This window comes from Saccopteryx leptura, chromosome 3 (assembly GCF_036850995.1).
Source record: "Saccopteryx leptura isolate mSacLep1 chromosome 3, mSacLep1_pri_phased_curated, whole genome shotgun sequence".
NCBI classification, from domain to species: Eukaryota; Metazoa; Chordata; class Mammalia; order Chiroptera; family Emballonuridae; genus Saccopteryx; species Saccopteryx leptura.
Window position 1 is genome coordinate 34,646,049 of NC_089505.1, and position 16,152 is coordinate 34,662,200.

At 35.7% G+C, this 16,152-nt stretch overlaps 1 protein-coding gene across 4 annotated transcripts in view; it reads right to left on the bottom strand.

Moving 5' to 3' along the window:
• LAMA2 (laminin subunit alpha 2) overlaps positions 1–16,152 on the bottom strand; it is a 627,903-nt gene that overhangs the window by 454,565 nt on the left and 157,186 nt on the right. For all 4 annotated transcript variants that reach the window (XM_066373271.1, XM_066373270.1, XM_066373269.1 and 1 more), the window contains exons 2-3: positions 7,296–7,466; positions 2,136–2,248 (exon numbers count right to left, since the gene is read on the bottom strand). In XM_066373271.1, the coding sequence (XP_066229368.1) occupies positions 2,136–2,248; positions 7,296–7,466 (284 nt within the window). The remainder of the gene's footprint in view (positions 1–2,135; positions 2,249–7,295; positions 7,467–16,152) is intronic.

A 16,152-nucleotide genomic window follows, 5' to 3' on the forward strand; every position in this document is an offset into this window, starting at 1 on the left:
GGGGAGTATATGAGTTCATGTCTTTGCACCACATCCACTGGGTATATTCCAGTTGTTGCAGTCAGGCAGACCTACCTTATAAACAGATTCCTGTTACCTGTTATGAAGACTGAACTATAAAAGAAAAAGAGTATTCACTTATGTTTAGGCCAATGAAGAAGAAGATAGATCAGGAAAACAAATCCATATAAGTCTTGAAATATCACATGGGAGTGGCTTAATGAGGATGCAAAAGTATAAATGACTTCATTAAACAATGGATTTTCAGGTGAAATCGTTGCCCTGTTGAAAGAATAAGGTATGTATGTTGGATAGAAATGATCTTGTAAAAACTTGTGATTGTACCGTTCCATTCAGTGTACCATATACCACTGTGGTTGAGCTGAAAGAGTAATATAAGTGGTTTGTGCAAATTATATTAATAATTGACTCTCTTGCTCTATGTGCAATCTAAAAAAATAATTGGAGAGCAAACCAGAGCAATTAATCTTCCCTAATCTTCCTTATTTATTGATTCTCTATTGCAGGAAATGATCTGAGGCAATAGACAGCAGACTCAATCCGCATCAGGAAAGCAGAACTTCAATGACCATATGAAAAGGGAGAACTTCTGTGACTCAAAAGACCATGCTGTCAGTAGCAGGAGAGGAATGAAGTGCAGTTTGAAGCTAGAATTTGTAGGGAATTTATGCACAAGATTCACTGACCTAAAGCATGATTGATTGGTGTGGCACTTTGATTTGCCATTCTTAGATAGTGTTCTCACCTTTCTTGAGAAGTTCCTTTAACTCAAAGCTGACATTTAGCTGCTAGTAGCATGGAAATAAATCCAGGACAGTTAGTGATTTAGCTGTAGCACTGAGCCCTTGCAGCTAGTCATTTGTTCAAGTCATGAGGAGTCCCAGATGGGAGGAAACTGGGTCTGCTGTGAGACCTACCTGTCAGCTCTTTGTAATTCCTAAATGTGCACACTGGCCAAAATGGACATAAACCCTGAATACAGGAAGCCATATTCCCATTATGGAAATACCTGGTGTCTGTCTGGCCCCCGGGGTATGTGACTGACCCCCATTGGCTGGTGCTTCCTTCTACTATGGCCACCTGTAGAAACCAGACCTGTGTACACTTTCTGTCTTGGCCATTTCCCCTTCATTGAATCCTCACTCGCTTGCTGCTCTATCTCCAACAGGCAAAGGCAGAGTGGCTAAGAGTCTTTCCAATGCTGATTCTAGACAGTGAGAGAAATAGGCTGACTTCAAGAGGTCAGTGCCTTTAGTCTCTGGTCTTGGTCAATTAAATCGGCTTTGGTATTGGGGGAAAAATTACGTGAACATTCTTCCAGATTCCATATTATTTGCAAGCCTAAATAAATTGGGATGATGGTGATTATTGATTAATAATGTCAACCTTACCTGGATATTGTGAACAGAAAGAAGAAAGAAATTAAGTGTGGAAGGCACCTAAGCCTAGGCAACATAAACTAGAACAATTTTCAGCATCAGTTTTATACAGCTGCTAGGCTTGTTACCTCATTTAGTGGCCCAAGTTTAATTTAATAATTAACCACCAGGTCTTGCTGTACACTCGATAAAGAGAGGTAACTTGCTTTAGAGTCTTGTTATTTAAGAACTGTTCTGTATACCACCATGAGCAGAGTAGGAACACTGCATTATCTTAAAAGTTAAAAAAAGGCAGTATTATATTTTCTTTATGTAAAATTCTGTTGACCTGTATTTTCATCATTAATTCCCCTTAGTCAAAATAGAATCAGCTCTTTTTTCAATGCTAAACTCTTCCTGTGAATTCATTTTAGTTGTGCTTTAGAAATAAGTGCCAAAAATTTAAAAACAACAACATACTAAATGAATAGGCCGCTTTGTTCATTGTATCAATAATGGAGGGTGATGAGAAAGAGTATCTTTTCACCAAATAACTACTAGTGACACAAAAAGCAAATCCAAAATACAATTTCACATTGGAAAATGATTAAAAAAAATAAAATACTAAAGAGGTACTATACCTGGTTAAAAATGAAAGGTGAAGGGATTAAGAAGTACAAATTGGTAGTTGCAAAACAGTCATGGAGATGTCAAGTACAGCACAGGAAATAAAAGGAAAAAAAGGAGGCACTATACCTGTTGTAAATCCAGCGTGATAGTCACATAATGATATTCAATTCCATTCTTAATACTGGGACTCTGCCACCAAGTGTTCTTCCCATCTATAGCATTCGTAATTGGGTGTCTCTCTATTGAGTCAGCAAGAGCATAGCCAAAGAAGAAAAAAAGATCATTAAAAAATGTATAGTTGTTACTTTACAGAAAAAGTAAAAACTAAATTAAAATCATCATCGTGTGATTATCGAACATTAAACCAATATAAAGAGAGAGCGATTCATATCTTCAGTAGAATTTATGTAATGTCAACTTTTTCATAGCATTCTGTTAGGTTGTGAGAAATGGCTAAACACTCCAGCTATATAATGAGAGAAGCAGCTCCACACTCCGGCCATTGGCTAAAATGGGCCAATTTAACAATGACTACAGAAATGAAGTGTGAACAAATAACACTGAAATTTAATTGAGGTGTCAATCATTCAAAAAATAAAGTCTCTTCTGTTTGAGGTGACATTGGTATGCCATCAACTTTGTTAACAGAAATAGAAAATCCTGAATTTTGGTTTAAAGGTACTTGAAGAATTGTCCTTCTGAGACCTGCATTACTATAACTCAGCCAATTTAAAAAGGTGTCAAATCTATCTTATGAGGCTTTTTGTAGTTGGTTCCGAACTTTCCAACTTTCCACCACTATTTAAAAGTATAATAAAAGATACTCCAAATGACCCAGCCAGCATTTGCCTGTTGCAGTAATCCCTAACTCAGTGGTGAAGTCTGGACAATAATGGAAAGCAGAAAGAGGATTGCACGTGAAATGTGAAACTCCACTCTGCCTTTATTCTGATATATGAGAACAGGTTCTGCTGTGAGAATAAAAGGGAGATTGAGGATAGAAAATAAATAAAGGTTTCCCCACAGTCCTCTCTTCCAATTTTCCTCTTTACAATCTTCAGACCTTATAGATTCCTCCTCTCCTTCAACTGAGCTCTAATGGATCTCACAACAGCAGGCACTACCTCTAGGCTGCCAAAGCCCTCTATTCCATTTTGGTTCTCAGTCATTGGTCCTCGTCTGAAATCTGTGCTTGTCATTTCCCACAAGTTTTGTTCCTTTTCTTTTCCTTCAGAGAGGCCCTGCTCTTGCAGTTGTGAGAATGGCAGGAGCAGAGATTGTGGGCTGTTCCTATTTCTGTCCTCAGGGCTAAATTACAGGTACTTAATTTACTGACCTCTCACTGGGAAGTTAGCATATTTCTCCCATAGAAATGTAAGTGATGTGGGAGTTAGCTTCCCTGCTACTCTTTTGTTCTTTATGGATGAAGGATTCTCCAAGTGGATGTTTCCAATGAATGGCCTGACAATAACCTTTTAGATCAGAACACTTTTTTTTTGGGGGGGGGGAATTGAAGAAAGACTTCAAACAATGAACAAATTAGTGTCTGACCTGTGGTGGCACAGTGGATAAAGCATCAACATGGAATGCTGAGGTGGCCAGTTTGAAACCCTGGGCTTGCATGGTCAAGGCACATATGGAGTTGATGCTTCCTTCTCTCTCTCTCTCTCCCTCTCTCTCTCTCTCTCTCAAATGAATAATTGCACTATGCAGAATAACCATGAACTCTGGATGTGCCTACAGTAATGCAGCCAGGGGTATCTAATGATAAAATAAAAAGCACACAATTTGGAATATAAAGAGCTGGAGTATGAGAAGCTAGAGAGTCAAACTGATTTCACCATTTAGTACTTACTTGGCTATGAGTAAGTCTCCTAAACACTATGTATCATACCGGAAGTCCACTCATAGCAGTGGTTACAACATTCTTAATTTTCAGAAAAAATAAATTTTTAAAATGTGTGAGGCCTGACCAGGCAGTGGCGCAGTGGATAGAGCATCGGACTGGGATGCAGAGGACCCAGGTTCAAGACCCCGAGGTCGCCAGCTTGAGTGCGGGCTCACCTGGTTTGAGCAAAAGCCCACCAGCTTGAACCCAAGGTTGCTGGCTCCAGCAAGGGGTTAATCGGTGCAAGGGGTAACTCGGTCTGCTGAAGGCCCACGGTCAAGGCACATATGAGAAAGCAATCAATGAACAACTAAGGTGTTGCAATGCGCAATGAAAAACTAATGATTGATGCTTCTCATCTCTCTCCGTTCCTGTCTGTCTGTCCCTATCTATCCCTCTCTTTCTCTCTGTAAAAAAACCCCACAAAACTGTGTGTGAAAAAGATTTGTGGAATTGATATAGGAATTCAAGCTCTTTTTTCTCTAATAGTAGTCTCCTATTTTTACTATCATTTAATATACCATCATTGTGTTTCATAAGATGAATGATGTTTAAAAACAGCAAAACTTTTTTTATAAATCATATCAAAGTGAAGAATAACTGTTTAAGGTATTCCTTTTTATATATGAAAAATTTGAAATTTTGTTCTTGCTTTCTCATTTTGCCATGGGTAGGAACTCACAACTATTATATACTATTATTATGCAGGTGCATAAAATTATAAATCTGTTCAAAATATACCCTGTTCTGAATCTTAATTGGAGACAAATTACATTTAACAAAAAATTTGAACTTAAATATCAAGCAAAATAAAATCCTCATTGCAATGTAAGTGTATTATTATTATTATTATTATTATTATTATTTATCTTTTATAGAGACAGAGAGTCAGAGAGAGGGATAGATAGGGACAGACAGACAGGAATGGAGAGAGATGAGAAGCATCAATCATTAGTTTCTTGTTGTGGTACTTTAGTTGTTCATTGATTGCTTTCTCATATGTGCCTTGACCGTGGGGCTACAGAAGACTGAGTAACCCCTTGCTCAAACCAGCAACCTTGGGTTGAACCTTGCTGGTGAACCTTGCTCAAACCAGATGAGCCCGCACTCAAGCTGGCGACCTCAGGGTCTCAAACCTGGGTCTTCTGCATCCCAGTCCGACGCTATATCCACTGTGCCACCACCTGGTCAGGCTGTAAGTGTAATAGAAAAATCATCTTCAAAAGAAAAAATATATTAAAAACTGAACATTCAATAAATATGACATTTTCAGATTGTGAATATTTTTTTAATTTAATTTAATTTTATTTTTAAATTTTTATTTTATTTATTCATTTTAGAGAGGAGAGAGAGAGGGAGAGAGAGAGAGAGAGAGGGAGAGAGAGAGGAGAGAGAGACAGGGGGGAGGAGCTGGAAGCATCAACTCCCATATGTAACTTGACCAGGCAAGCCCAGGGTTTCGAACCGGCGACCTCAGCATTTCCAGGTCGACGCTTTATCCACTGCGCCACCACAGGTCAGGCAATATTTTTATTACATATTAATTTTTATTAATATAGTCTTCTATAACCTGTTTAATGGAAAACTTAAAGGCTATGTCTTTGAGTTACTTATGATGAGTTATAGGACCAGAGCAAAAATAAGTAATTTTTATATGTCAGTTATTTAATTCAATAAAACAGCTGTGTGAACTTTGTTTTGTACCTGGTCTTTTCACATTAAATGTCCACAGTGATGAGTCATCCAAGCTCATAAATAAAAAGTAAAATTGCTGAATATATTGAATAATTAACACTAGTTACCTTGTTCTGTTGAAGCTAGAGGAGGTGTCAGGTCTTTATAATGATAACAAATACCAGAAGCATAACTAAATATCAAATAAATGCCCTTGGTGGTGAGAGTGGGTGACAAAATTGGTCCACCAGGAATCAGAACTCATAAATGAAATATTACTGATGATGCTTGTGAAGAAAAATAAATGTCACAGTGAACATTCCCTGAACATCCTCTTGAATCTTCTTTATAGACTGTGGATTTAATATGTGATAGAAAAATACACACACAAAACTATATTTCCAAATCAAATTCATGGCTCTTAAATAATTGTGACAAGAGCTGTCTAATTGGAAATTTTGATATCTTCCACCTCAGGTCAAATTGATATGAGAATTATTTATGAAAAAGAAGACTTGGAGATGAATTAACAATTAACCATAATCCCCATTATCAAAGTTTAATCATAATTATTTTGCAAAAACTGATTAATCACTGGCATAGTTCCCATATTTACAAGAGGATAGAAACGTATAACATGCTTAACAGGCAGGAATAGCTATGCAAGTCAATCGCAAGTTAACAGCATCTAAAATTTGGTAAGGAAATTGTTAATAAAGTAACTTTTTCCATCTGCTAGTTTCAATTGTGAAGCACAACCTATTAATAATAAAGAGTTCAAGTTTTTTTTTCTTTGTATGGTAATTAAGCATAGGCCTTCCAGATTTATTCTAGCTGTTCACTGAATTTTTGAAATTTTATCATCTGTTGCTCCAACTTTTACTGAAATATATTCATGTGGGTTATGGTCATATTTCTCTCGTGGGGTATTATTCTTTCTAAATGTCTAGTTCTGAAACAGAACTTTAAAATGTAAAAAAGCTGGTAATTTAGAATTAATCACACAAAATAGCTCTAGGCTGTGGTAAGTTTCAAAAATGCTACAAATAAATAAAAATGGGAAATACAAAACACACTTCATATGTACCTGCTTTACTGAAACAGTTCATTTGCTTTTTGTCTCAATGTGAAAATGTGGAGTAGGAGTGCCTAGGCGTGATGTCTTCCATTGAGACAAAAGACCCTGCATACAGAGCTCTAAAGAAGGGAGTAAAAGCTAGTCTTGGGCTCAATTTAGTGAATGCATCTTATCCATTTTTCTAACCAAGAGTCTCTACTTAATTTTTTTGCTATCGTCATCTTTGCACCTACCTTCCTTCTAACCTGTCTTTTACGACTCACAGAATTTCTTCATTAGTTGAAGCCAGGGACCACACCTTACTCCTGTTGGCTCTTCAGTACAGCACCTGGCACATTAGTGACCAATGAGTGACTAAAGCCTAAACTAACCACATCCTCAGATACTATTTTGAAGAAAGTAAACCTAATGATTGTCACAGGTCTTTACCTAGAAAACCCTTCTGAAGCACTGTATCTGGTTCGGAAAAAGAAATCTAATGTTTGTCAAGTGACCAAGAAAAGCAGTAAAAAAAAGCTCACAGTGAAAGAGCAGTTCTAGGAATTTGCGGAATCACAATCTTTTTGACATTTAATGAAACTTTTTCTTACACCCTTTCAATTATAGATCTTGCCCATTGTGATACAAAACATAGTAAAATACATACGATTCGGAATGCTGCTGTTTTGATTGCAGATTCGACATTGGGGGTTCCTCACAGGTTGCCCAGGCACATGCTCTACCAATTTGCAATACATTTCAGGTCCTTTTTCTCCACATGTTGCATTTGTAGTGATGAGAGCATTAGAAGCAAGATTCAAAACAGCAGGGAATAAACCTGGAAAAGATGGACAAATGAAGGTGTGGAACACAAAGAATGTGGTATGATATTTGTTGCACTTTAAAATGAAATTAAGATAGAATATTTTTCATAGTGCTAAATTAACCAAAATGAAATAAACAATGATAAATATCTGACAACACATAAATAGCATAAATAGCATGAACATTTTTTCTTTTTATATCTTTTATATGAAATTTAAAGCAATCTTCTTAATTTATTAACCTCTAATAATTAGAAAATACTGTTTCTAATTCCACTCATTAAAAATCTTTTCTTCATGTTATTGGCAAAAATCTTACTGAATCTTTCATCTTCCATTTCAGCTATTGTCTAGCACAGTGATTTTCAGCTGCAAGATTATTATTATTTTTTGTGTGTGTGTGACAGAGACAGAGAAAAAGGGACAGATAGGTATCTTGGGCTCAAGCTGGTGAGCCTTGCTCAAACCAGATGAGCCCATGCTAAAGCTGGCAACCTCAGGTTTTGAACAAGGGTCCTCCGCATTCCAGTACGATGCTCTATCCACTGCGCCACCACCTGGTCAGGCACTGCAAGAATTTTTAAAACATACAATTTCTGACTATTTAGTGAAGGGCATTGACCTCTTTTCCATTATATTGTCAAATAAAAAAGTGACAACAGTTAACATAACAATAGACATCACATATGAATACCCTGTCATGAACCATACATATAATAGAGTTACATCTTATTGGTTACATTACATAATAAGATCGCATCTGATTGGTTAATTCTAAGTACCAGAAATACTTATATATGAGTTTAGGTACCTAAATTTTTTTAAAATCACTTTGGAGCAAAAAGGGTAGTTAATTACTATTTTCTTTTCTTTCTGTAAATAATCAAAATTATATTTATTTTTTGTCAGATCAGCAAAAATATATATATATATATTTTGGTGTGCTGCAGAATTTTAGTAATTAATATATGTGTGCCATGAGATGAAAAAGGCTGAAAATTACTGACCTAGTAGATTTTCATATGTAGATATTTTGTACAATGATGCACCAATGCTTTTCATGGTCATTTTTATGCTCTAATTATCATTTAACATAAATGGTTTTTGGAACTTCTTTACATCCAGACTGGCAAAGATAGAAAATAATGAAAGACATTGGAAAACCATTCTTTACTGCCTTCTGTGCTACATGGCCATATTATATAGTAATATCTTACCAAAAACAAATAGTTGTGGTAGTCCATGATCACGTACCAGAAATTTTTATGTCAGATTTTTTTTTTAAAAAAAAGTGTTTGGCTTCTTTAGAAAAAATCTCAGAAGCCAATTTCAATGCGGGGCTGGGAGGCCTTCCGTACTATTTGAGAAGCCAACTCAGGCTCTCACTTTCTATAATTTACTGTCAAGTCTGGTTCGTACACGTCTAGTATTTGCATTTCATAACCTATTTTCAATGATAATATAGTAAAGTCACTCATCAGAAATCATTCTTTCCCTGAAAGACCAATCTTGGAGCATTTGAAATAAATTTGACTCAAGTTATGTAAGGAACATGATAGCCAGATCTCTGTTCTGCACACATGTCAACTAGGTCTATATCAATCAACCTCTGACCAAAAAAACCCCCCAAAACAAAAAACCTTTACGAACTAAATATTATGTCCTGATGTTTTACTGAGATCCTTAGAGTTTTGAGTTCATAAATGTTTTCTGTCTTATCTTCAAAACTTAGCACATGCTGGGTACAGAGTAAGCACTCATATATTTATAAAATAAATAAATTATAAATACTGACCTCATATATGTTCTTTTATATTTTCTGAATAATAATAATAATATTAAAAATAAAAATAATAATAATAGTATACAGCATTAATGAATGTTTATAACGTGCCAGACACTATTCTGTCAGGGACTGTTTTTAACACTATATCTGCAGAAACTAACTTTCCACACACATCACACATATGAGCTACACACTACTATTACCCCTATATTATCGGAGTGTTCAGCACTTCCCCAGGATGTCGACTAGCAAGCAGCAGAGCTGTGATTTAAGCACAAGCAATCTGGCTCCAAAGTCTATTCTCTTATTTTTTATTTTTTATTTATTCATTTTAGAGAGGAGAGGGAGAGACAGAGAGAGAGAGAGAGAGAGAGGAGAGACAGAGAGAGAGAAGGGGGAGGAGCTGGAAGCCTCAACTCCCATATGTGCCTTGACCAGGCAAGCCCAGGGTTTCAAACCAGCGACCTCAGCATTTCCAGGTTTACGCTTTATCCACTGCACCACCACAGGTCAGGTCTAGTCTATTCTCTTAATCATTATACTGCATGGTTTCTACAAATACCATATAAAAGCTATGTAAATCTTGTACCAGTTTATGGTCTGGTTAACCTTAGAATTTCATTGAAAGAAACAATAAGACAGCAAAGAAAAAATAATTTTAAATAATTTGAACCTCTATTGTAATAGCTTTCACAGTTTTCAGAGAGGGAAGTGAATTTATATGACCAGGCAACACCTCAGTTCTCCTCTCAGTCACTGTGCCTCCACAGAATCTTCTCTCAATTCCTCCATCCCATATTGACACATCTTCACAATCCCTCTGATTCTACCCTACCCCAAGAGCCAAACAGCCCTCCTGCCATAGCTAATTGTTACTTGAGGTTTCCAATTTTTGTTTGCCAGAAGTTCAGAACCTATTTCTTTTATTTAATTGCTGTCATTACATAATTCATTCTCCCAGGCCCCCACCACATCTTTGTGCTCTAACGCCAATTCAATGCAACACTCTGTCAATGTGATATAAGGTCAGCTAATATAATTATTGGTTGGGAAAATATTAGCCATTCATAAAACTTATTATTTATCTTACGAGAAAATATGGAGCATTTTATAAAAGATACAGTACTATACAAAGGTTATTTATTTTCTTGCTTACTTATTTGTAGTTCTACCTGTGTATACAAGGCTTACTGGAATCAACTTCAATTTTGTAAAGTTTGCCAGGTTACAAATTTAAAAATAATCTGATCATCCCTAGAGCATTATCTCTCTACCTCAGATATTTTATTCGCTAGGCTAGGAAATAAAATATAATTAAAGAAATAAATGAAATACGATTAAACTATATATCTTTCTCTTCTATAACACATCACAATTTTGCATTTAATTGTACAATTATTTCATCAAACATGTGTTAAACACATACTATGCCAGATATAATACAAGATTTGGAAATAAAAATAGCATTAAGATGGGCTTATATTGGATCTTGAGCTAAATTTTTTGTGTGTGTGTGACAGAAAGAGAAAAAGAGAGGGACAGATAGACAGAAAGGGAGAGAGATAAGAAGTATCAATTCTTTGTTGTGGCAACTTAGCTGTTCATTTCATTTCTTTCTCATATGTGCCTTGACCAGGGGGGTTACAGCAGACTGAGTGAGCCCTTGCTCAAGCCAGAGACCTTGGGCTCAAGCCAGATGAGCCCACGCTCAAGCTGGTGACCTAGGGGTTTTGAACCTGGGTCTTCCTCATCCCAGTTCAGTGCTCTATCCACTGTGTCACTGCCTGGTCAGGCTTGAGCTGAATATTAAAGAAAGACTAGAAGTTTATTTGGTTGAGAAAATGAAGAACAAAAAGCAAACACACCAGATAAAGGAAATAGCATATGAGTATAGACTTTAGTCTGAGAGCTTATATGAATGTTGAGTGATTGTCAGAGTACTTGAATTTGTAATTTTTCTAACCTCTTAGATTAGGTAATTGTATATATATGGTGCATATGTGTGTGTGTGTGTGTGTGTATTTATAGATATATACATACTGTATTTCTCCATGTATAAGACACATCTTTTTTCGAAAAACTTGGTGTCTAAAAACTGGTTGCATCTTATACAGTGTTTGTGGCATTTAAATGCTGTACATGGAACTGAGAACAAGGCAATATATGAAAACAGTGATTCGTCATCAGACACAGATGAGGACAAGCTAATGGATGGGAGTTTTGACAGTGATGAGGAGTTGTATGAATTTTATGATGAATAAAACTTCTCAATAACTTTATGTAATTTTTTTTTCAAATTTTGGGCCCCAAAATTAAGGTGCATCTTATACATGGGAGCATGGGAGCTTCTTATACATGAGGAAATATGGTGTATGTATGTTTATATATATATATATATATATATATAAATTTATCACTGTTAGTATTTTGTGTTAGTAGAATTTATTCTAAGTTTAAAAAATTTTAATTTATAGAGTAAACAGAAATATTAAGAAAAAAGATATATGTTGGGAATTAGGTTTCTATTTTTTTTAAATTTTTTTATTTTTTACAGAGGCAGAGATAGACAGGGACAGACAGACAGGAACGGAGAGAGATGAGAAGCATCAATCATTAGTTTTTCGTTGCACGTTGCGACTTCATAGTTGTTCATTGATTGCTTTCTCATATGTGCCTTGACTGCGGGCCTTCAGCAGACCGAGTAACCCCTTGCTGGAGCCAGCGACCTTGGGTCCAAGCTGGTGAACTTTTTTTTTTGCTCAAGCCAGATGAGCCCGCGCTCAAGCTGGCGACTTCAGGGTCTCGAACCTGGGTCCTTCTGCATTCCAGTCTGACGCTCTATCCACTGCGCCACCACCTGGTCAGGCAGGGAATTAGGTTTTTAAAAGGCCTAAACTTGACCTCTCATCTTGCTGGCCTGCAGAAGGTAGGTAAGTCCCTTCTAGACCCTTCCTTAAACAAACATTATTTCAGACAGGAGGCAGTATCTCTAAAACTCTACCAGGACTTTGTCAGTTTTGCTCTATGATCTTTGATTTCTCCCTCACCTCTGACTTTCCAGACCTTAACTCTGACCTTGGGTTCTGTTTTGTAGCTATGGGTTAGAATCTCTACACCCTGCTTTGGGGCAGCCCTGTGGGACCTGATTTGAGCTGGCAGGTCCTATGCTTGCTCAGATCTGAGTAATCATGGGAGGAAGCAGAAAATGGGGAAATAGCTAGTGAAAATTATCTTATTGTATTTTGTATGTTTTACAAATATAAAATTGAACAACATCCACTTCCCCTAAAGAATTAAATAAATAAAACATGAGCAAAATGACATGGTTATAAAAGAATTACAGGTATGGAAGTAACATTGATTCATAAAATATTTCATATTTATTAAATAGTACAGTGTAGTCCCCTCATAACCCCAATGGGTAAGTTTTATTCATCCCGTTTCACAAATGAAGCAAGTGTAGCTCAAAGAGATAAACAGTATGCATAGCATTATGAATTAAGAAGACTGAAAACCTAACTTTGAACTCAGCTCTTTAGCTCAGATTTATTCTTATCGGGCATGAAAAGGAGCCAAAACCCAGTCCTCCCTAAAGCTGGTCAATTTACATATTTAATAAAAGAAATATTCAGTCCCCATCCATTTGTTACTTTATTGAGTTTTTTTAACTCATAAACTAAAAAAATTACTAATATTTACATTTATTCTTTTTTCCATTGATTTGTTTCAGTTATACTTATTGAACATGTACTCAAAATTACCCTTCTTGCAATTTAATTGCCTTGCATGGCAGTCAGAGTACTGTAGCCTATTGAAATTTTATCAGCTATTTTGCTGTTTATTTTTAAAAAGCAGTAAAGCGTATTGGTCATGGAAGGTCCCCAATTAAGTGCTAATGATCAATTTGAAGAGTTAGTCAATACCTGAGCTTTTATTGAATCTTCAGCAGGTTGTAGTATAGATTGCAGCCCATTTTCATTATATGTTAGATCTATTAGGCTGTACCTATTAATTCCCTTTCAAAGCAGCCATCTTTATTGCCATATTCAATATGGGTTACTTGGTTAAGATTATATAAACATTGCAAGTGTAAAGAACTACAAAAAGCTGATGAACCTTTATAGAGTATTGACTTACAGCCTCTTAATTCAACTTGAGGTCATGTAATGATAATGACATAAAAGCCAGTCATCATTGTCCATACAATTATAATTGACTTTTTTTTCTGACTAGTACTTAGACTAAATAAGTTGTTGGATTTGTGGCTTAAAGAACAAAGTCTGAACAAAACATAAATCATATTTATTCTCCATATAGTCCATATTTTTATTAAAGATTAAAATATGTATACTATGTAGATGGTTATTTATTTTCTTCTGTAATATATACATCTAGTAAATAGATGATCTAAGAGAAAGGCTAAGTCTACAGGATGTAACAAATAAAAACTTTGCTAAAATATGGAAAACATTTAGAAAATTCACCAAATTTTTGTGTTCATTTGGATGTTTTTATTCTGTATATGCTTGCTCAAATACTGTGCTATGTTCTTGCAAGTTTTTGGGATTTCGATGATCTGCTTTCTCAAAACCTTACATTCTGGATTCTAAGGGCAGAAGCATTTTTTGAACTTGCATATGGAAGTTCTACTTTTAGTAACTGCAGAGCAGCCTCTATTGGACCAAACCTCTCATGGGTAACAGCTATTAAATATGAACAAAATACATTTTTATAAAAAACCCCAAGTACCTAACGACATTGGAGACCAACCAAAAACAGGTAAGCCAGGAGGGATGTGTAAGTATAGAAGAAGGAATATATTGGAAGTGCTCCAAGCTGCACTGTGTGAGGTGGCTGAAACTCAAATAGAAACCTACAATTTTATTGTCTTTTTCAAAAAATGTCTTGAAGTACTAAGAGCAACTGCAGCTGCTGTAAAGTGAGGAAACAATACTGAGAGAAATAAAATCACAGAATGAAAGCCTCCAAATATGTTCAAACTCTTTCCAAATCCCTCACTGACACCAGATCTACATTAGCCCTAGGCAGACTCCAAGCACCCCAGTTGGTGCTGAAACTGAGATTGCAGTTGTTGTATTCTGCAGAAAAGACAACAGTTCAGGGTCTGAATCCAGATAAGTTCATCAGCTGATGCAACATAAAAATGAAAGGCAGATAACTATTTTTCAGAAGAACATAACAGAATCCAAAGTTTCTAAAATATATCATAGATAAAATGTAAAATTCAATATAAAAAAAACAATTTTATTGTTTCCTAGACATACAAAAAAAAAAACAATAAAATGCAACCCATATTTAGCAGAGAAGAGGTAAGTAGACACCAACATTTATATCACCCATATTTTGGAACTAGCACAGAAATATTTTAAGCAGCTGTATTTTACAAATCCAATCAAGGACAACTCAAATTGTGCTTATAAAGAAAATAGACAAATAAGAAATCTCAGCAAAGGAATATGAATTACAAAAAAAATACCAAATATAAATTTAGAACTAAATAAAATGCATCATCTAGAATAAGAAATCACTGCATCAGATTAATAGAAAATTGGTGATAACAGAAGTATAAGTAACCATGCATATTAATCAATAGGTTTTTATCCTAAGTTCTCTAAATATATATTAATGTTTAAAGAAAAACATATAACATTGCTTTGAAAGAGGGTTCACTGTATGTTGACTTAATACATATGACAATTATAACAAAGGAATGGAGGGTGGAGGAATTTTGGTAAACTTACCTATGTATTTACAAGGTTCTTATGCTTTAGGTTAAGTGTGCAATATTAAAAAAGACTGACAACACCAAGTATTTAAAAGTTCGGGGAGGAAGAAGAACTCTACTCCATTCTCCATTGTTATTAGATATGTAAAGTAATACTACTACTTTAGAAAATGGGCATTTTTACTTTGGTGTATTCATGCAATGAAATAGTATTCTAGGCTAAAATGAGTCAAACTACTGATACATGCAACAGCGAGGTGACTCCCAAAAGTATAATGTGAAATACAAAGTTACAAAATCAAAAGCAAACAAACAAACAAAAGAGTGCATACTCTACTATTTATTTATATGATCTTTTAGAACAGGCAAACCTAATCCTTTGGGGGAAATGCCCATAAAATAATGGTTAACTTGGGTAGAGACCAGATAGGAAGAGGCACAGAGGAAATTTCAGGGGTAATGTTATTATTTTAATAGGAGTTTGTACAATACTGGTATATACATTTGTTAAAACCTGAATGTTACTCAATGAGTAAATGCTACAACCAGTGAGAAATTGTGCATTTCACTCTAGGCAAATTTTACCTTAAAAAAAAAAAAAAAGAAGTAAACCATTATTGAGCTCTAGTCAATATATACATGATGGAGTGCTTAGGCATAAAGTTTACAATGGATCAAAGTTTAAGATAGATTTATGGGCCCTGGCCGATTGGTTCAGTTGTAGTGTGCTGGCCAATGTGTGGAAGTCCCAGTTTTGATTCCCAGTCAGGGCACACAGTTGAATTGACCATCTGTTTCTCCACCGCTCCCCTTTCTCTCACTCTCTCTCTTCCCTTCCTGCAGCCATGGCTCATTCGAACAAGTTAGTCCTCAGCACTGAGGATGGCACCATGGCCTCACCTCAGTTGCTAAAATAGCTCATTGCCGAGCAACAGAGCAATCGCAGAGCATCGCCCCCTAGTGGGCTTGGCAAGTGGATCCTGGTCAGGGTACATAGGGAAGGGTCTCACTGCCTCCCCGCCTCTCACTTAATAATAATTGTTAAAAAAAAAGAGATAAATTTATGGATAGTTATGTAAAGACAGATGTATGATAAAGCAAACACAGCAAGATACTAATTTTTAAATCTAGATGCTGAGTATATGGGTGTTTATTGTATGATTCTTTC